Below are 21,776 nucleotides of genomic sequence, written 5' to 3'. Positions count from 1 at the left end.
CACTGAGGGTTGTGATCTTTTGAAGAGAGATATGGACAAATACAGTCACAACTAGAATGGCACTCGGTAGAGAATATACCTCCGCCACGCAATGCCTGATCCACGAGAACATATCGGGCCCATTACATTTTTGAAATATCATGCTATACAGCACTATATCATTTTTGGCCCAATCTCTTAATGGTAAAGAATCACTTTAAAAAATTTTTTATCAGATTCGAATCCGGCTCCAGAACTTCACCAAAATCCAATCCGTTTTTCCTTGTCACACAAGGAACCTGTCCACAAAATTTCATCCGGATATGCCCACACCTTTTTGAGATATCCTGCACACAAACAATCAAACAAACAGACAAATAAACCAATGTCACCCGCAGGGTGACCAGTATCTTGCCAAAAGGTGACCACGTGTGACTTCTTTAAGGTCACACTGAGGTGAACAGAGCTGCTATCCACCAGGAGCGACTCCTTGAGGAATATCTGCCTACGAGAGATTCCGATGAGAATCGTTCTACAGAGCAACCATGAAAAATATGCGTTTGCCTCATAACGTCACCAAATGACGTCATAATGTCTCAAGCTTGACATATCTAGAAAGCACTCATCGAGGTGTTCAATTTGAGTTACTACACGATATGGTTCCTAAAACTTGAAAATTTGACCTTGGGGTCAAATATGTTTGACCTCAGGCGCTAACCATGAAGGTCAAGGCCAATCGCCACCAAAAATTAATCAGCTGAGCGCCAGACCATGAACTATATTCCCATGAAGTTTGAAGATGATCCGATCAAAATTACTCAAAAAATAAGGGTTTCGTCGACTCCCCTGATTTGTGACAAAGTGACCTTGACCTTTGACCTTGACCTTCAAAATTTTGTGCACTGAAAGGGACCTCTATAGGCCTCTGATATGCGAAGTTACAAAAATTTCCAATAATAACTGTGCTCTGCAGAATTTTTTATACGTGATTACAGACAAACAAACAAACAAACAAACAAAAAAAAAACATACAAGCTGACTAACATATCTTGCAAAAACTTCGTTTTGGCAAGATAACAAACAGCCAGACAGGGTTGAAAACATAACCTCCTTCACCTTCGATGGCGGAGGTAATAATTAAGTGCAATGTATGAGTACATTCACAATGTTAAAGGTGTGTGTTGAAAAAGATATACCAGTTTCATGCCGTGCTTGTTCTTGAGATGACGATTCATCTCCCACTTGGTCATGTAAACGAATTCACAAACAGGGCACTTAATCACGCCTGCAGCTGAAGGAAAGAAAGAAAATGGCTCAATTAAAACGGTGCTTAAAATTTTACTACCTTGTTCATGAAAGATCATCCCATATGTCGTGTAATAATTTTTGAAGGAATTAGTCTTGATAGTAATGGTTACCAACTACTTTAAGGTAGCCACTTACTTCCTCTGCTTCAACATATGTGCCAAAAACCAGCACAGCAGTAAGTGAGGGATGGCTAATAATTATGGGGGTTTCTGGAAACATCCGACGTGTCGAAATTTAGACAAATGGCTGCACAGTTCGGTGCCAGTTGTCTGTTGAGGACATCTATGTTTGGCTGGTGCAAGTCATTTAACGATGGAGGTGAAAGTGTACAAAGCGAAGCACGTGCTGATAGCCTGGCCAGTGAGATGAGGATGTCCGACGAAAGAGTTTTTTCATTCCAGTTCATATGTGAACACTGCATGTTAACAATATTAGGTTCTTCATGAATGAGGAGTTGGTTACTCCGCGCAATGCGAAACAACAGGCACAAATAACTAAATGTAACGTGATGGATAGGGTGATGTAATAGACTCTGGGTAAAATTGCGGTAAACCCCGGAAGCTATTTATTGATACACCTTTGAACCTCTTTAAACCTTCAATTAAATCATTTAAATTGAATCCATCATCGCAGTTGACACAAAATAATTCCTTTTCTCAAACAGCTTCATTTCGGTTCATAAATTCAGATTCAGATCAGGTCACTCTAACCTTGGACATGCTGTTATGCTATCCCAAAAATGGATGGAGGCCCTCATTATCAGAAATGAGATCAGGGCCATCTCTCTGGACATACCTCGATCTTTCGATACAGTCTGGCATCCCACCTTACTCTCCAAGCCGTCTGTTCATAGAATTCAAAGCCAACTCCACTCTTGGATTATTGACTTCCTACACTCTCGTAGTCAACGTGTGGTTCTCAAGGGAATCCTTTCTTCTCCTCTCCCTGTCAAGGCTGGAGTGCCCCAAGGCAGTGTTCTGGACCCAGTCCTATTTCTAATCTTCATCAATGATCTCTCTGACTTTCTGGAAAATCCTCTTCCTCTTTGTTGATGTCTTCACCCTCTGACGGGACATCGCTCATCCTTCAGACAGACGAGCGGTAGCCTCTTCCCTCTCTTCAGAACTTGACAAAACTCACAAACTGATCAAGCACTTAGAATACGTCTTTTAACCCAGAGAAATCTCTCTCTCAATCCCTCTCTCTCAGGACAGTACCGCAAATCTTCCCATCCACTTTCTCAAAAACCCTCTCGAAGAGGTTCAATCACTCAAACTCTTGTGTCTCATACTCTCAGCCATGATCTCTCTTGGGCAAGCCACATTTCAAAGTTGGCCTCCAAAGCCAGATGCCGACGAGGCATTCTCTGTTGTGCAAAGTCCTTGCTTTGCTTGGCACACCTGAGCTTCTTTCCACTTACAAGGCTTTCATCCACGGCTTGATGGAGTACTGCTCTCCCCTCTGTGCTGGCTCCCGTGTCTCAGTCACACCTTGCTTCGATTGATGCCGTGGAAACCAAGGCTTTCAAGATCATTGAAATCTCTCGCGATTAAGCTGAGTCTAAGGGCCTATCACTTCGCCATCGCCGACAGGTTTGTGGTCGCTCTGTCTTCTTCCGCCTCCTTTCTGGTCTTGCACCCTCTGCCCTCTCCGTGTTTTGCCCCTCCCCCAGGTATCCGCAGGATGTACGTGGTCCACCAGCAACCCCTTCCCAGTGAAACTGCCAAAATGAAGAACCACTACTCACCTACACTTATTTGTTCTTTTTTTCCTCACCTGTGAAACCAACTTCCACACTATCTTCAATCTCATTCTCACCTCTTGGTGTTCAAGACAGCTGTTCACCACCATCTCAAATCATCACCCATCCAAAACAAGAATCTTTTCTGCACCTATTAATCCAATTAATTCATCCCCCATCCCTCCCAAAATGTTGCTTCTGTATCCACCTTGTCCGCCTCTTGCATTCTCCCCTACCCCTAATCGTTACTTGCATCCATCGTTTGCCCGTCTTCGTCTATTTTGCTCATCTACGTCCTCTACCCTGCTGTTGGTGTTTCCCCCTTCTCCTGCTGTTCCTTTTATGTAATGTTGTGTCTTGACTCTGAGCCTGGACGATGTATACACAAAAAGAAAAAAATTGATCTATACACTTGAACACTGTAGAACACAAATTGCCCTCATAATACTTCCAAGAACCACCGGTTTTGTAGTACTTGGACAAGTTCTATTGGGTGGTGTATATAATAGGAGCTGTCAAGCACAGACCCTGAGAAGTGGACTTGGCACGTGAGAGGATGCAGTCTCGGTGTGAACAAGAGGCCGACGATATGGCTATGTCCATTGGCGATTGACGCCGCGTTATACGGTGAACAACAAAGCCTCCATCTTCTAAAGTGCGACTCTCACTGTCATCTTATTACAGTGTACTGTATAAGGGTGGAGTACAAGACTGGTTCAGTCGTGCTTAACATGTGGATTTTTTTTTCTTAATGATCTTTAAAATCATTGGTTCACGAGTCAGTAAGTGACCACTATATTCGTTATGGGTGTTTGTCTGTCTGTCTGTCCTGAGCATAGCTCCGTGGGTTTTGATCCGATCTTTATAAAAAATTAGGGTGCGAGGTTTGTATCATGATCTAGTTGTTTTCCGGAGAATGGGCGTGCTGCACACATTATGGGCGGAGCCACGCCCAAAAAACACGTGTTTTTAGGGGTAGCCGGTTTCAAGTTACATCTTCTCCGAGGGGGTTTGTCGAATCTGGCAAGGTTTCGGTATTTTTGTTGGACCAATGGCACCTGCATAGCCCCACGGAGCTCGATTTTTCATTTTCGTCCCAAGTTCAAGGGCACAAGGTCACGAACTTAGAAAATGTCAAAAAAATCAATAAATTGGGCATCGAGCTCCTAGGGTTTTCAACTGTTTCGAATGAAAGTTGGTATGCAAGTATTGCTCTTCGAGTAATACAACTTTCATCATTTAGGTTTTTCCTGATTCCCGCCAGTTTGCCCGTGGCGTCCCCTCGAAGGTCAAAAAAGGCGAACCGTGTAAAAACTGTACATTGCCCGTGAACCATCGCCGTCTCCAGACTTGTCACTTTATTAAAATTGCAGTGTGCACATAAACACTTCACAGGCTATCATGTTCTGTGAACTCTCTCGTTATAGTTGTTATTTAGAAACAAAAAAGGTCCACATATAATACAGACCATCTTTGTACTTCATAAGCAAACAATAAAGCATTCAAGTGCGGAAAATAAACTTCCCTATATCAGATGTTAACCGAATGTCTCTAAAATTATCAAACAGGTTTTATCGAAACTTCAGAATGAAAGAATATGGGGGAGGAGGGGCCTAACAAACATGGAGAAGAAAGCATACCTAACTGCGCTGCATCAACTTGGGGAGGGGTTGCACGAGCTGCACAGAGAAAGCCCTGATGTTTCTGGTTGTAATGGCGATTCAATGTGCTTGCCGTATTGCATGAGTACGAACATTGTTGGCAAATGAATGGCTGAGGAAAACGGAACATCCACGCTAAATTACCATGAAACAACAAGTTAAACACAAAACGCAAGGCTGACATATATGGTGGGGTACCTTGAGCGTGCTGTGCTGCTCCATATGCCGCTGAAGATGAGCCTTGGTGGCTGCCGTATAGTCACATTGTCCACACACAAGCCGCCTCACTGTAAATAAGACCATACAACCGCACATTGGTCGGGATAGGCAGGGACAATTGCTTACCATACCTGAGTGATAATGATTTACGAGTGATGTTGTCAAGTGGCGCATCGTCGTTCCATGTTCTAATTTATGTTGGGATACCCCACCCAATTTGCTTCCAAACAAATTGACTAAGAAATACTACCTTTGCATTGATTGTTGAGGTGAGATGCAAATTGCAAATAAAAACATGATAAATGTTGATGCTGGAAGTTGCGCCTTACGAGCATGCGAGTGTCACTGCCTTTTACAGTCGGGTCCTCGACCTCCCGCGGAGCGGTCTCTCCGCCACCCCACAAGTGTCATGGATGTGCTCTTGCAGCGTTAATGTAGCTCATGGGGATGCGCTATCTTACCAGAGCGTGTGCGAGGGTTTGCAGCAAGCTCACGTGGATGTGCCACGTTGATGTGCAGTTTTATTGTGGAAAGGCCAATGGGAGTGATTTGAGAATTAAACAGAGGGAAAAGAGGGAAAAGAGGGAGAACATATGAGAATCTCGGCCGCTAGGGTGAAGAGAACCCACCCAGATATCAGATTTATGGTTGTTGCTCATTGGGGTTACAAACACTTAAGCGAACATGCATTAAGAGATAACTGGTGCCCCATCTTCTGGCATTAGTTGGTGGAAGTTAAAGATCCCAAGGTGTCCTTCGCAAAGAATAGGTGAGCTATCGATCTAAATTCCTCCTTCCTGTCATAACTGCTGCTGGGATAACTACTTCTCACAAGAGTTATTTTAGTCGCACTCATAGGTGTAACACTTTGTGCACTCTCACTTTTTTCTGCATCCATACAAGTTGTTCGCACCATCGTCGGAAGTAAGCCAACCACTCGGCCGATATAAACTGCCCATTTTCCGGCGTCAAAACACTTTATCACGTTTAACTTAACCTCAAGGGCAACACTTTTAAATATATATGTATTTATAGATACAGATTTTTAATTTTTTTAAATTTTTACTACCACCAACAACAATAGCACTTACCAGGAGTTTACCAAACATTTTCAGAGGAGTTCTGATCGAATTATTTTTTTTTTAACGTATTGCAATTCACAAGGTTCAAACAATGTCAGCAAAGTTGGCAGTACAAAGGCAGAGACTGAGCAATACGAGGTGGAAGGGAGTGGTGATACGTCGCAAGTAACACCAACCAACATACGTGACAAACTCGTCTGCCCCTGCTTCGTTCTTTATAAATGAGGTTTTAGCGAATCAATGGCGACATATAATGGATTTGTACCAATCCTCATGAGTGACGTAAAAGCGAAACAACGAAGAAAGAGACGATGTAAAGCGGGTCCAAATTGTACATGTCAAAACAGATTTGATTGTTCTCATTGTAATAAGTGTTAAAAGATCTTTTTCATGGAAAGTTCATGGAAACCACGAAGAAGAGCTTTTGGTTTCACATTACAATTTATTTTGTCATCACCAGCTGAAGGGCCCATCTATGATGGGCACACTTAAGTACTGTTCTTCTCAAAGAGCTCATATTTTCATTTTCTGTCATAGCTGCATTATTTAATTAACTTGAATTTCAATTATTTTGTGTGCACATATATCTTTACAATTGAACCGGGCGTAGTGGCGTGCGCCGGTAATCCGGCTACTCGGAGGCTTGGGTTGGAGGATCGCTTGAGGACGGGAGCTCTGCACTGGGCCACGCTATGAGAGGATGTAGGGCAGCCCGGAATCATGGCGAAACCCAATCCTTATCCCTGTGTCGTAAGAGGCGACCAGGGTTGCGTCAGGAAGGGCATCCGGCGTAAAACCTATGCCAAATCAGCATGCGGATCATAACGGATGATCCGCTGTGGCCACCCCTAATGGGAGCAGCCGAAAGACGAACAACAACATATATCTTTACAATTGAATTTGAGATTCATTTTCCCATCCATGACTGGGCTAGGGCAAACACCACCAGGGGGGTACTATTTCGGCTACGGACATAATGCCCACATACACGATAGCTGTACAATAACAAAATATCAAATTTAATAAATTTGCTTCTGGACTCAGACTTTTCTACCCCAGTGTATGTGTGTGTGTGTGTGTGTGTGTGTGTGTGTGTGTGTGTGTGTGTGTGTGTGTGTGTGTGTGTGTGTGTGTGTGTGTGTGTGTGATATATATATATATATATATATATATATATATATATATATATATATATATATATATATTTCGATATATTTGAAGTGACCCCCCCCGCCACCCCGTAATGAGCTTATCGAACATACCATGCCCAATTCACGCTCCAATCTGAACTTTTACTTCATAAAGACGACAACACTCACCTCCCACCTCCTTCCAGCATGAGCATATAATCATTATGAAGTGCACACTTCATTCCAAAACGAGTTTACACATCAAAAATTGCACACTTCACCCCAATAATGAAATGTTATGGGAAGGTGTAGTGGATGGGAGGACACTAAAGTACAGGAAAAAAAAATAATGCCGCAACTCATGTACAGACATTATCAAAGTGTGCAATTACCTCGGGTGTGCAGCTGCTTGTGACTGCAAAGGGTGGCCTTGGACTTGAAATTCTTGCCACAGATATCACACAGGTGAGTTCGATCAGGTTGGTGTCGTTCTTCATGGCTTCGAAGGTTGCTCTGGTTGCACGTGGCATAATCGCAATGCTGGCACTTGTATGGCTTCACACCTGAAACAAATGATGGTCAAAATCAACACGAGGTAAAATAATGCACCTCAATTTGTGAGAAATTTATTTTCTATCATCATATGAAAATAAGCAGTTTGGTGTCTGTCTGTCTTTTTGACAGCAATACATTCCAATCACAACTTATCCGATCTCAACCAAACTTGACAGGGGGACTAATAAGGTGGTCATAAGTGGTCACATGATGGAGGATGTTAGCGACTTCATCCCCCCCCCCGCCCCACCCCACCCTTCCAAAGGGGGTTTTCCACCTCAAGCAAAATAATTGTTATGGTACAAAGCAGTGTTAAGACAGCTTTAATCGTAGCATTTTTGCAAGGCTGCTTCTCACAAGAAAAGTAATAACACCATTAATAATTGCATCATATCAATGGAATGACAAAACGATATAAATATTAATAATATTCGCCCTCCACAAAAGGTCTTTTTCCTCCTTGAACAAACGCCATGTTAAGGTAAATAGCTTACCATGCCGTTTTCTTTCAAAGCCACTTCCAATAACAAGAAAAAGAGCAATCAGAGATTGCAGACCCTTGTCAGGACTTGTTTTGTGTGGTGTTTGTGTACTGGTGTGATACGTAATTAATAAGTGACATAATGAGAACAGCCACTTTATAACTGCTGGCAGTGATGACCGCGTACCAAGACGTCCCGCTTTGATTGGACACCTGACCCTGACCCATGGTGTTTATTATTATTATTATTCAATTGAATTTAGAATGGGATTAAAATAAATTCGATTCAAATCAAGTGGAAGACCAAATCGGTACAAGACCTTCATTGGAGTATTCAGAAGGAACCAAAAAACCAAAAAGCAAAGATAAAATCATCAGGAGGAATCTGGATAGGATTCACATTTCAGATGCAACTCCTTCTACCTGAAAACCAATCCAGGCATAGTCAAGTGAGCCTTATTCAAAAAAATATCAAAAAAAATAACAAGAGCTCAAGTGAGCACAATATACGCCCGAACAAGAAGGTATATACAGAATTGTGCTACTACATGGAAAACAGCATCCTGGTTGCCATGGCAACCACTTTAGATGACCAACGTATGTCGCGACACACCGTCTCCACAGTCTGTAGCCTACCTATGTACCAAATATGAAACGTGAAAGTTGGAAACTTTGGGAGTTAGAGTGCGGAAAGGAACGGACAGACAGACAGACAGACAGATGGACGGACGGACAACCGGTATCACATAATACGCCCAAATATACATATCGGGCGAATAAAAAAGAACCCAGATCAAAAAACATAAAATAATTCTGGCTGCCAAACCATGTGTCTGATCAAGTCGAAATTTAAAACATGTATTCTCCATCAACACGAGATCATAATTTTGAAGTTTCACGTCGATTGGTTAATAGGTTCCAGAGAAAACATTATTTATTATTTTTTTCAATCCAATATGGCTGCCAAACCATGTGACCTATCAATTATTCCTCGACAAACTTGTACACCCAAGGCTTGGGGAACATTTGTGTGAAGTTTCCCCTCGATATGTCCAGCTGGTCTAGAGAAGATTTGAAGGTTTGAGAGTAAATCCAAGATGGCTGCCAAACCATGTGACCTATGATGTCATACGTGTGAACCTTTTGTTTGTCATGGATAGGCGATCACACGTATAAAGTTTCGCCTCAATCTGTTCAGCCACTTCAGAGAAGAAGATTTTTGAAGGTTTTTTTTTTTCTTTTTCTAACAATATGGCTGCTGAATCACGTAACTGATGACGTCATCAATTTTTTCTGTGGACCATTTTATCGCAAGATGACCCTCAAAAATTTGCATACTGATCAGATGTAGTGTTCTTCATATGCAATTATGACGTCATAACAAAGGGATCTGTTACATCATTTCAAAACAAAAAAATACTTATATTTTTTGAAAATATATGCAACAACAAAGAAAATATAGTGGTATGTGCTCAATGTGTGACACTTTCCAGTGCAGTGAAAATTCCCAAAACATTTAACTCTGTAATGGAAAATATGGCGTGTTTGCTAAATGTTTCAATTGAAAGGCAAACTCAAAAAAAATGTTCTAGTTAACAAGATGGTTATTAAAGAAAAGGCCAAGAGCCTTTTCGAAGACTTAAAGTGCAATGATGGTGAAAGTTCCACGATGGAGACGTTTGGTGTGCGTAACGGGTGTTTTTCACATTTTAAGACACCATAGCTTGCATAGTTTGAAAAGTGACATTGGTGCTACCTTTTACGATACATTTAAAAACAATATTTTCTCCATTATTATTGAATTTTGGGGTAGAAATTATTTTTTGGGGAGCACAACCCCCCACTGTATCATTATATACAAGGGGAAAAAAAAATACTCCCAATTTATGAAATTTCAATTAAAGAACTACTTTTCAGGAACGCATGTTGTTTGTAAATCGAGATACTACTGTGTTATTAATAAACATTCGATTAGTACAACAAAATTTAAATATGCATTTCAATAAAATAGACGTTATCAAAGCTTTTTGACTTGCACTCCTCAAGATAAGACCGCAAGCACATGAAGAGGAAGCACCAAACTCTCACTTATAAAGTTACAAAATATTGTCCTCAACGTTGATTGGTTGAGAGAAAGAAAGGACAGAATTACCTGATTGGTGGAACCATATAGCATCATAATGAATAGGCAGAGATGAATCACCAAGAACCAGCAGAAACATTATGCTAATTAGCTGATGGCTCGTAAGGGTGGGGGGGTGGTTCTCATGGCGACTCAATGTTAATTGTGGTGCAGTTGTCACACAGTCAAGCTATCAGAGTCAAAATAGATTTTAAGTTCGGGCAAATTCTGTCCGTCGACAAAGAATAGGGTTGGTTGACCTGATGAATGTGGCCTCCATTGCATGAAGGTGAGCTAAAATGCCTCCTCTCCTCAAGATTTTAAACCAGCCGATACGATATTGCTCTGCACACTGAGGATTATTCAGTCAATAGTAACCAATTGCAGAGGCACAGGGAATAGTTGTTACACTGTGTACATTCTTACAAGCACGAGTTGGTTGTCTCTGTTCAGTCTGATCCCCAAAGGGACGTGTTGTTCAATGCGATCCTTCAATCTCAGAGACGTTACGCCAACATACCTAGCGTCACACTGGCACTGAAATTCGTTAATAATATTACTAGTATGAGAGGTGGGCAGAACATCTTTTTAGATTGACAAAAGCAACCAGCGGGTCAAAGTGGTGAAAATCACTCGTGGTTGAACAGCATAGTAAGAATGGGACACTGTCTATTTGATCTGGTTTTCAAACCGTTGAGATACTTTGCCTTTCCAAAGTAGACATCGGTATTCAGGACATTTACCAGGTTGGTCCGATTATTGGATTCTTTGGTGGATTCAGGAATTTGTGTATGTGTGCATATATATATATATATATATATATATATATATATATATATATATATATATATATATATATATATATATATATATATATGACCTGTTCAGGATACCCATTATCAAGAAGAATCGTTTGGTGATCTCAATTTCAGCATTGAGTTTATCTGTGGAACAGATCTTTCTTACTCTATTGACCAAGATACCGATCAATCCAATTTTGTATCTCGAGGAACTCTAAGAGTCCCAACAAGTATACTGTCCGGTAAAAGTAGATATGCGGTAGACTGTGGTTTTATAAGCATTGGCCGATTTCTCAATTAAGACGTCCAAGAAGGGAAGTACGCTGGAGCGTTCCATCTTTAAGGTGAGCTCTCGGGATGGATGGAGAGAATTCAGGTATGCCAAGAGGACTTTACATGCTGACGTTGACTCGAAGACAGCAAAGATGTCATCCATGTACCGATAATCGATGGAAGGGAGTTGAACTCCAGGATGTGGATCTGCAAAGGCCCATTTTTCACAATAACCTTCAAAAATGTTTGCCCAGACGGGGCCTTGATGGGATCCCATCGCTTCACCATCGATCAGAGTACACATTCAATCATTGAAACTGAACTCGACAGAACGGGTTGCCATTTTGAAAAAATTCAACGAAGACAGACCCAGAGATCGGTGGACGTGTCACGTCACATTGATACAGAAGTTGTGTGCAAATTTCAATCACTTCTGTCAGTGGAATATTCACGAGTAGACTGGATGTATCATATGAGCACATTGTGGAATCCTCATTTAGGTGTGTGATGGACCTTATGACATCGGCGAAGGTGAAGGAATCCGCAATTACATATTCTGAGACACTGCCCAGTGCTGGCTGCAATAGTTCACATAACCAGCTGGCAAGTTCATGCTGTGTAGAACCAGTCATTGAAAGGATCGGCAGTAGAGGAACACACTCTTTCAGAGTCTTTGGCAGATCATACATCCTAGGTCTTTGCGATCCGACAGGTCTAATTGTGTCGTAAACCTCCTTGGAGAGGTCTCCTCATTTGCAGAGTTGCAATAATCTTTTCGCCATTTGTTTCTCCAACCAAGATGTGTGGTCACGTTCAGTTGTATATCCCGGATGTTGGAACTTAGACACATTGTTCAAAATCGCAGCCATTTTCTCAACATAGTCACTCTTATTCAGAATAACCATGCTAGAGCCTTTATCTCGTCTGCAAATCTGAATTTCAGGATTGGATTTGAGGTCACGTATAGTGCCCAGGCAATTACGTTGCATATGGAAATCAGACAAATCGTTTGGAATCGCACAGTAAGTGTGAGCAAGATCGGCTAGTCTGACCTGAAGTGCTTCATTTGCCTCATTGGATACTGGTACGTGCTGGACCATCTGAGCGTACAGAAGCTCGAACTCTGCAAACACCTCCTCTCGCTTGATGTTACAATTCGGTATACTGAATGTGAAACCATGAGCCAAGACAAATTCTTTGGTCACAGATAGTTTATTATCTGACAAATTGAGCACATGTTTGGAAGGATTACTAATCAAGGAACCAAACCATTTTTGTTTCAGATGGTCGATCGCATGTGAATGCTTACTGTACGCGCCTTGCTCAACTCGTTCGTCAATGGAAGCAATGTAATGACAAACGCGAAGCAAGTCAAACAGACAGGAACCCACATGCGATCGATGTTCCATGCATGACAAAGAGCACGGCGGAGAACGACCAGTCTGTGGTTTGTCCTGTTCATTTCATCCTCCATAAACCGACGTTCGACTGTCCAACTACAACTGAGACAAGAATTCTGGATCCTTTTTCCGATACAAACTGGAACCACCCTGTTATGAATACATGGCCTCAGGAACGCATTAGACAAGACGGCAGTTCATAGCTTTCCTTTCAATCTTATGACGTGATGCACATTTGAGAGTTGGAAGAAATTGTACCTTTGTCTCAAATAAACAAAAATTCTTTGGAGACAGAAATAATTTCTCTGAACTTTATATCTATTTTGACTATGATGGCTTGACTGTGTGACCACTGTTCCACAGTCAACATTAAGTCATCATGAAAACCACCCCCCCCCACATCACCTCCCAACTAGCCCTCAGCTAATTGGCATTATGTTTCCGTTGGTTCTTGGTGATTCATTTCCACCTACTCATTATTCATGATGCTCTGCAGTTCCACCAATCAGGTAATGCCGTTCTCTCTCTCTCTCAATCAATCAATGTTGAGGACATTACATTGTAACTTTATAAGTGAGAGTTTGGTGCTTCCTCTTCATCTGCTTGTGGTTTTATCCTGAGGAGTGCAAGTCAAAAAGCTTTGATAATGTCTTTTTTATTGAAATGCAATTTAAATTTTGTTGTACTAATCGAATGTTTATAAATAACACAGTGGTATCTCAATTTACAAACAACATGCGTGCCTGAAAAGTAGTTCTTAAATTGAAAGTTCGTAAATCGGGAGTAATTTTTGATATTAATGTTGATGATAATATCAACAATAATAATAACACTCAGCCTCTCCCCCTCCCTCAACTCCCTCAACCCCCCGCCGAGTCTAAAGCATCATTTTCAGACATCATCTGCGAGAAAATGTATAATTAGGGTAAAAGGACTGAAAACCCATGACGCTGCCTCCCCCATTCCTGTAGGGGGCATTAGTCTCTCGTCCGTTCACCCGTTAAATTATGTGAACCTGAAATTGTTACCATGGAGAAAAAAAATAATAATAAACACGTCATGCAACATGTACAATAAATTTACCTTGATGAGCCCAGATGTGCCGTTGCAGGTCCACTCCACCTTTGCGAAAGAGCTTTTGGCAGATTGGGCAGTGTGATGCCCGCTTTCCAATTCCCCCTTTCACTTGCACCCGCTTCCCCAGACATTCAGACAGGACACTGGTTGGAACATCTGACCAAACACAGAGACCAGGTCACTACAGCCAACACTAACTTGAATGGAAATTATGTACAAGTTGTGCATGACCTGAAAAAAAAGAGTTATGTGCAAATAGTACACGACCTGAAAGACAAATTAAGAATAAAAGCAATCATCCTGAAAAAAAGGTATTCTGGTAATGAATCATGAGGTCTGATGTGCATTCACATGAGCATTGTGTATTCAGCAGACTGTTAACAGATATCTAAAGAATGATAGTAATTCGGGTTCCAGTAAGCTAGAATCAAATTGTTAACCTCGTACAATTTTGAAAGGAATGGAGAGCCTATGGTAATGGACGCGAGTGTCAGTGAGTGTGTGAATGTGTGATTACGAGAGATTGGGGGAAAATGTGATAATTTCGGTCAGTTTAGGTATTTTTAGATGTGTTCTTTGCCAGCCAAATATGTGATGAAAAACCCAAGATATGTGATTTTGGAGACTAGTGCATTTTAACACGAAAACAGTAGAGAGTCAAGGAATAGAGAGAAACATACAATCTATAATATTTACAAAAGATATAATGTAATATTAATATAGATACAAGAGGGTTGCAACAAAAAAAAACATCATGGTAATAGAACCTGACCTCCGTTTACCTCCGCTACGCCAAGCTGTTAGGGTTAGGGTTTGGGTTAGTGTTCGGGTTAGGGTTAGGGTTAGCTACCCTAACACTAACCCTAACAGCTAACCCTAATTGCAACCCTAACCCTAACAGCTAACCCTAACCGCTAACCCTAACAGCTATTCAGGAAATTTGCAAGAAAGCCCAGGCAACGCCAGGCTTTATTGCTAGCCCGAGCAACGCCGGGCATTACTACTAGTATATTATATAATATAGACAGATGACTCGGTTACTCAAACTGAACAATTGTAGAAACAATTTGGGACCATGATTTTAGTCAGATTTTCTTTTGTCAAACGCTGCCTTCGATCAGCCGACACATTTTTGAAGACTGAGAAACTCCTCTCCACGTCCACATTGGTTGGTGACGTCTGCTGGCTCCATCCCCTCAGGAAGGATGTTTCTGTCCCCATCTTCTTGCAAAATTGCATTAGCAGATCGTCGTACTTCAACATCTGGGTTTCTTTTCAAAACCGCCACAAACTTTTCACCAAGGATGCTTTCGATCTTGGACTTTGTCAGGTCAATAAGGTGAAGGCTTCGACCAGAGGCAAACCAGCCACTTCAATTTTTTTTTAAATGAAAAGGCAGAAAAGTCAAATTGCCAGAGATTAATTTCCTGCGCCTTCTGAATCGACGCTGCTTCTATTGGATCTGTTCTGTTACAAAAGACATTCCTTCCGTTGGGCATGAACTTGAACGGGTCCTCTTCCTTGACATTGAAGTCCTTGAGCCACTTGTTCCTGTCCTTGAGCCACTTGTTCCTGGTGGATGATGAGGCCATTTTGTATCCGGAAAAGTAAAAACTATGTTGCTGCCAAATCAAAATCTGTCAAAAATAAAAAATAAACAAATAAATAAATAAATAAAAATTTTTTTTAACCAAAATCGTGTTTTATATACAGTCGTCCCTCGCTATATTGCGGTTCACCGATCGCGCCCCCGGTTCATCGCGGGTTTTCCCTTGGAACCTAACTAATTTTTTCTGCGGATTCCCCCGGTATATCGCGGTAATAATATATAAATTATAACGCGTGGCGTTCGACCAGTCACGCAACGCACGAGACAAAACATAGAACGCGCTATTCATTTCTCCTTGGCGCTGATTGGCTGCTGCCCACGAGGCGCACTCTCGGGCAGAAGCAAGCAGCACCTGCCAGCATCCTTCAGTTCATCGCGTGTCACTGTCTTGAGTGTTTCGCTTGTGAACTTCGAATATTTTCTACGTTTTTTTCTCCAAGCCCTACGATGCCGCTCAAACACCCTGCACCTTCTCAGGCTTCTGGCAAGGAAGCGAAGCGCCAGAGGAAGGTCCTGACGCTCCAGGAGAAGGTTAAGGTGCTGGATATGCTTCGGGAAGGAAAAGGTTTGCCGCGGTTGGACGCCACTACGGTTTGAATGAATCGACCATACGCTACATCAAGAAGGACGAAGCCAACATCAGGATTACCGTAGCAGTCAACTACTGCCAAAGCGCAAAAAGGGTGGCAACTGCACGCAACAAGAACATCGTCAGGATGGAATAGGCATTTGCCCTTTGGATCACCGATTGCAGGAAGAAAAACATCCCATTGGACACAAACACCATCAGGGAGAAGGCCAGAAAACTCTATCGGCAATTCGCTGGAGTAGCAGGTACCGAAGGAGACGATGACGATGACGAGGATGACCCCGACGACCCCCAACCAGGACCATCGACAGCACCAGATCCAGCAGCAGACCCCATTGAATTTCAAGCCAGCAAGGGCTGGTTTGACCGATTTCAAAAGATTCAAACTGAAGAGCGTATCGCTGCATGGAGATTGGAGAAGCCGCATCTGCAGACAAAGAAGCCGCCGAGAAGTACCCGGAGACATTCAAGGCGATCATCAAGGAGAAGGGGTATAAGCCAGAACAAGTTTTCAACATGGACGAGACTGGCTTGTTCTGGAAAAAAATGCCATCCAGAACGTTTATCATGAAGGAGGAAGCCCGAGCCCCTGGATTCAAAGCTCAGAAGGACCGATTAACCCTGATAATGTGTGGCAATGCTGCTGGGTTCATGTTGAAGACAGGGCTAATTTACAAGTCTGCGAACCCCAGGGCCATGAAAAACAAAAATAAAAACCTGCTGCCAGTCCACTGGATGCACAACCCCAAGACCTGGATTACGAAACTCCTTACGTCCGATTGGTTCCACCAGTGCTTCATCCCTCAAGCCAAAATGTACCTCAGCGACCTCGGAATGGAGTTTAAGGTGCTGCTGCTGATGGACAACGCTGGAGGCCACCCACTGGATTTATCCTATGAGGGAGTGCAGATCGAGTTCCTCCCGGCAAACACAACATCCCTCATCCAACCTATGGATCAAGGCGTCATCCGCGCCTTCAAGGCGCCTTACATTCGCAACGCCCTGCAGCACCTCGTCAAGGCCATGGATTCCAACGACAATTTTTCTCTGAGGGCGTATTGGCGTGATTTCACGATAGCAACGCGTCTCCAAATAATTCAGAAGTCTCTACAACAAATGAAAAAAGAAACCTTAAATGCCTGTTGGAAGAAGCTGTGGCCAGAATGCGTCCACGAATACAAGGCCTTTTCTCCAGATGAGATTCACCATTCGGCAGTCGATTAGGCGGTCAAGCTGGCGAAGATTCTAGGAGGAGAAGGATTCGACGACATGACACACGACAAAGTGAATGACCTCATCAAAACCCACTCTGACCCATTAACGGACGAGGATTTGGCTGAGCTTACGAAGTCTGCAAGCGAGGAGGAGGAGGAACAATCTGATCCATCGCAGGAGGATGACGACGACGAAGGCCGATCACTTGAACGCTTAGCAACAATCGCGAGAACGGCCAAAGAACTGCAGGGGATGGCTGAAGCATGGGATCCCTCTCTGGTTCGGGCGTTGCAATTCAAGAACGCTATTGATGGCACAATGGAAACCTACAAAACCCTCCTCACCACCATGAAGAAACATCGCCAACAACTGCCCATCACAATGTTTTTCCAACGTTACTGAGTTTACCATACTGAGTTTAAAATGTGTTTTCACTGTTTTTTATTCCATTATTATTATTTTCTGTACATTTTTATGCTTGCAAATGTTTTCTTTATGTGTTTAATTGAGTGTAAAATGTGTTTAAAGAGTGTGTGGGGGGTATTTTAGGGCTTAACCTATAAAAAAGGCATTTTTTGGGGAGGCATCCATTCACCGCGGATTTTCATTGATCCCGGGGGGGGGGGGTTGGAACGTAACCCCCGCGATAAACGGGGGACGACTGTATGTATGTATATATTCCCCTGTATATATTACCGACTGTATATATCCCCCCAAGCCTGGTGTTGGCTTAGTGGTTAGGATGGTGGCTTGGGATCTCAGTGTCCTGAGTTCAAGCCCCGTTGGCTGCTGAATTAACACCAGGGGGTTGACTCAGCCTGTCATCCTTCCGAGGTCGGCGAAATGAGTGCCAGTGTACTGGTCCCGGTGTATGCCCCGGTTAAAATAGGTGTACCATATCCCTGTGTGTCATAAGAGGCGACCAGGGTTAGCGTCAGGAAGGGCATCTGGCCATAAAAAAACATTGCCTCAAGAAAAAGCCAAACCCCTGCACAGCAGGGAAAAATGGCTGTAAAAACGGTCATTTGTATATATCCCCCCACCCCCCCCCCGGTAAAAACATTGTTTTATGTGAAAAAATTTTTTTATGCGATTCACATTTTTTCCCGATCGCTCGTGATTACGCATCAAGGTCGACTTTAATATAAACCGTTCATTCATCATCAGAACTACTGTAAGTGTTTTCACCCCAGTGAAGTTCTGCATTGTTAAATCTTGCTCTTGTTGGGATTAAAATAATTTTCTTTCCACATAATTCTGTCCCTCCTCAGATAAACACCACAATGGAAACTTGAAACGTCACAGGATTGTTCCAAGTCAACAAATCGAGTACACAAGAGGAATTTAAAACAAGGAGAAAAAAAAAAAGAGACAAAGACATGTCATAGCCCCCATTGTTTTAATAATTTTGTTGTACAGAGTTGAAGGGCTCGCCGAAATTTATTTACAATTAAAATGGCTGCCAGTCTACCAGTCAGCCATCTTTGATCAGATCGCAAAATAAAGTTAGGTGCAAATGTATGCCATCGAGTACCGTGCTTGTGCCAAGTTTGAACAAAATCGGACCATTCATGTCTGAGAAATGGTTGCGGACACATTTAAATAACAAAATGGCCTCCAGTCAGCCATCTTGGATCTGATCTCGAAAAAAAAACAAGGTGGCCACCGAAAAGGCATTATTTTGGTGTTTATGTGATGCAGACATTGTGTATTCAAGGTATAACAAAGGTATATTTGTTGTTATTGTCACATAAACGTAGTGTCGTTGGAAAACACTGATTTTCAACACAATACATTATATGAAAGCAAACAGCAGGGGCAAATATCATGAAATTTTCCAATCAGTGGACTGCCAGTAACATTTTGAATATGACCGATTCATCAATTTTCTAATACTTATATGACATAACAATAATCCTCGGTTTGAACCAAATATAAGAGCATATCAAACAAATTTATCCAAATGCAAATTGGGGAAATACATGCAAAGAAATTATACATTCAGAAGTACAAATAGTCATTATGCAACTAAGTCAACATTTGCACATTCATTGTCTGACGTGTTATCTCTGCAAACACAAGCTCTGGTGCAATGAATTTTTGCTTTCTTGCGGGAGCAGCAGAGTGTCCTGCAGCCTGTGCTACAAGAACAGGAAATAATGTCTCTGCACACTTTCGGTGTCAGGTCCAGATCAAGGGATGTAGGCCTCAGAACATTTCATATCGATCCCACCCCATATGTTCAAGTTGTACTATTTTGGGATCAGGACAATCAGCTTGCTTCCAAATTAGTGCTTGGTGATGGGATTGCATGATATGGAAGCGTAGTGCATTGCTCGATGGAAGCATCGTTTCTGGCTTGCTTGTTTTGAAGAACATCAAACAGCGAACCATGTCAGTCGAATCAACTAGTTCAAAGTTGTATATGCAGCAGCCAAGTTTCTGCGCAGCAGCCAGTTTCTCATCTAAGTTTACCTTACCCTAAGCCAGTTGGCTACAGATGTGTTGGAAAAATTTCCAAAAAGACTATTTCGGCCATCCAAAGAAATATGATGTGCTGTCACACCCTGTCAGTGCATGGTACAGACTCGGGATGAAGCTGATCGTGAAGGTTCTGATGTTGATATAGTTACATTTCTTTGCTGTTCCAGACATCAACCATAAATCTTTACAACTGATATAATGAGAGTGCGTGATCAACAAGTGGAGAATATCCGTATCTCTTGCAAACACAACAGTCTGGCAAATGATTTTTTTTTTTTGTATACCTTGTCGAGGCTCGTATGAGAGCGAACACACAACGCACAGCAAGGGGGCATGAGACAAGAGGGGCGGGAGTGGGAGGGACAAAACAGAGGGGAACAGACACATGAGGAGATCTGTGGAAGGGAGAGCGATGTGACGGGGAACATGGGGAAGAGAAGATGGACATTACAGGGACTTTCAGGAAGGAAAGCAGGGAATTTGAAGGAAGTGGGCTTGGGTGGATTATCGGGGGTAGAAAAGATCGAGGATTTGGATGGGGGATGATAAGAGGTGGTGGTGAACAGCTGTTTTGAAAGCCTGGAGGGAAGAATGGGAAAGAATAGAGTGAGGGAGTTTATTCAAAAGGCGGGAAAAAAGAGGAATGAAAGAGTGAAGATGAGCAGTGATTCATGATTTTGGTAGTTTTACCAGAAGGGGGTTGTTGGCGGACCTTGAGCGCCCTGTGGAAATGTGGTGGGGACAAATCGCAGAGAGAGCAGGGGGAGAAAGGCTGGAGAGGAGACGGTAGAAGACAGAAAGACCACCGACCAACTTGCGGTGCTTGAGTGAGAGGCACACAGCTTCATTGCGGGAGATGCCGATGATCCAAAATGCCCTGGTTTTGACAGCGTGAAGTCGAGAAAGGTGGGAGGCAGGAGCACCAGCCCAGAGGGGAGAGCAGTACTCCATCAGGCTACGGACAAAAGCTTTGTAAGTGGTCAGGAGCTCAAGAGGGCCGAGGAAGGACTTAGCACGACGGAGGATTCCCAGTCGGCGACTGGCTTTGGAGGCGAGGTTGGAAATGTGACTTTCCCAGGAAAGGTCATGGCAGATAGTGAGACCCAGAAGCTTGAAAGAAAAAGACTTCTTCCAGAGGATTGTTGAGAAAGTGGATGGGGGGGTTTTCTAAATGGTCCTTTCGAAGAGACATAGTGAGAGTGTGAGATTTGTCTGCATTGAAAGACATGTTCCACGTGTTGGACCAGTTTGTGATTTTATCCAGATCTGCAGTGAGCGAAGAAGCTGCTGCTTGCTGGTCTGAGGGATGACAGATGGTACGGCAGAGGGTGGAGTCTTCCGCAAAGAGATAAAGAGGATTTTCCAGAGAGTCGGAGAGATCATTGATGAAAGCCAGAAAAATAACAGGGCCCAGAACGCAACCTTGAGGAACTCCAGCCTGGACAGGAAGAGGGGATGAAAGAACTCCATTTAGGGACCACACGTTGACTGCGACAGGAGAGGAAGTCTGCGAGCCATGAGTGGAGATGGCCTTGGATACCATGAGAAATTGGGGAAATACATGGAAATACAAATGTTGTTTAGACCATGCAATATCATTCTAGTATCTGCCTCTTCGTGGAACAAATTAAGATGGGTGAGGTCAGTTGACTCTCGTGATGATTGTGATTTTTTTTTGATGATTGGCCATTTTGATTGGACTGCATTTCCCATATGAAGTGGGTTTTCGTTACATCGGATCACGGGTATACTTTATTTATCTGCCCATTTTCACAGGATCTCTCTCTCTCTCACACACACACACACACACACACACACACACACACACACACACACACACACACACACACACACACACACACACACACACACACACACACACACACACACACACACACACGTCCTCAACTCCCACCCTCCACCTTCCCTGCTGTTTCATTGAAAGGAACAACCAATCAGATCTCACATAATCAATTATCCCCACCTGTGGCTGAGACTTTGATCAAGCTCCAAATATAAAATTGAATAAACAGAAAATTCCCACATGTGGC

At 42.7% G+C, this 21,776-nt stretch overlaps 1 protein-coding gene across 11 annotated transcripts in view; it reads right to left on the bottom strand.

Annotated features, from left to right (window-relative positions):
• Positions 1 to 21,776, bottom strand: part of ZFAT (zinc finger and AT-hook domain containing) — a 115,666-nt gene that overhangs the window by 43,784 nt on the left and 50,106 nt on the right. For all 11 annotated transcript variants that reach the window (XR_015060377.1, XM_085889605.1, XM_085889612.1 and 8 more), the window contains 5 exons: positions 13,835 to 13,984; positions 7,513 to 7,683; positions 4,888 to 4,976; positions 4,669 to 4,801; positions 1,176 to 1,270 (listed from right to left, as the gene is read on the bottom strand). Coding sequence is in view for 10 of the 11 variants with exons in the window: in XM_085889605.1 (XP_085745731.1) it covers positions 1,176 to 1,270; positions 4,669 to 4,801; positions 4,888 to 4,976; positions 7,513 to 7,683; positions 13,835 to 13,984 (638 nt within the window). In the remaining variant the exon portion in view is untranslated. The remainder of the gene's footprint in view (positions 1 to 1,175; positions 1,271 to 4,668; positions 4,802 to 4,887; positions 4,977 to 7,512; positions 7,684 to 13,834; positions 13,985 to 21,776) is intronic.

This window comes from Eptatretus burgeri, chromosome 7 (assembly GCF_056783735.1).
Source record: "Eptatretus burgeri isolate ZD-2024b chromosome 7, Ebu_testis_v1, whole genome shotgun sequence".
Taxonomy (NCBI): Eukaryota; Metazoa; Chordata; class Myxini; order Myxiniformes; family Myxinidae; genus Eptatretus; species Eptatretus burgeri.
The sequence above is the reverse complement of the archived record's forward strand: the minus strand, read 5'-3'. Positions and strand labels throughout refer to the sequence as shown.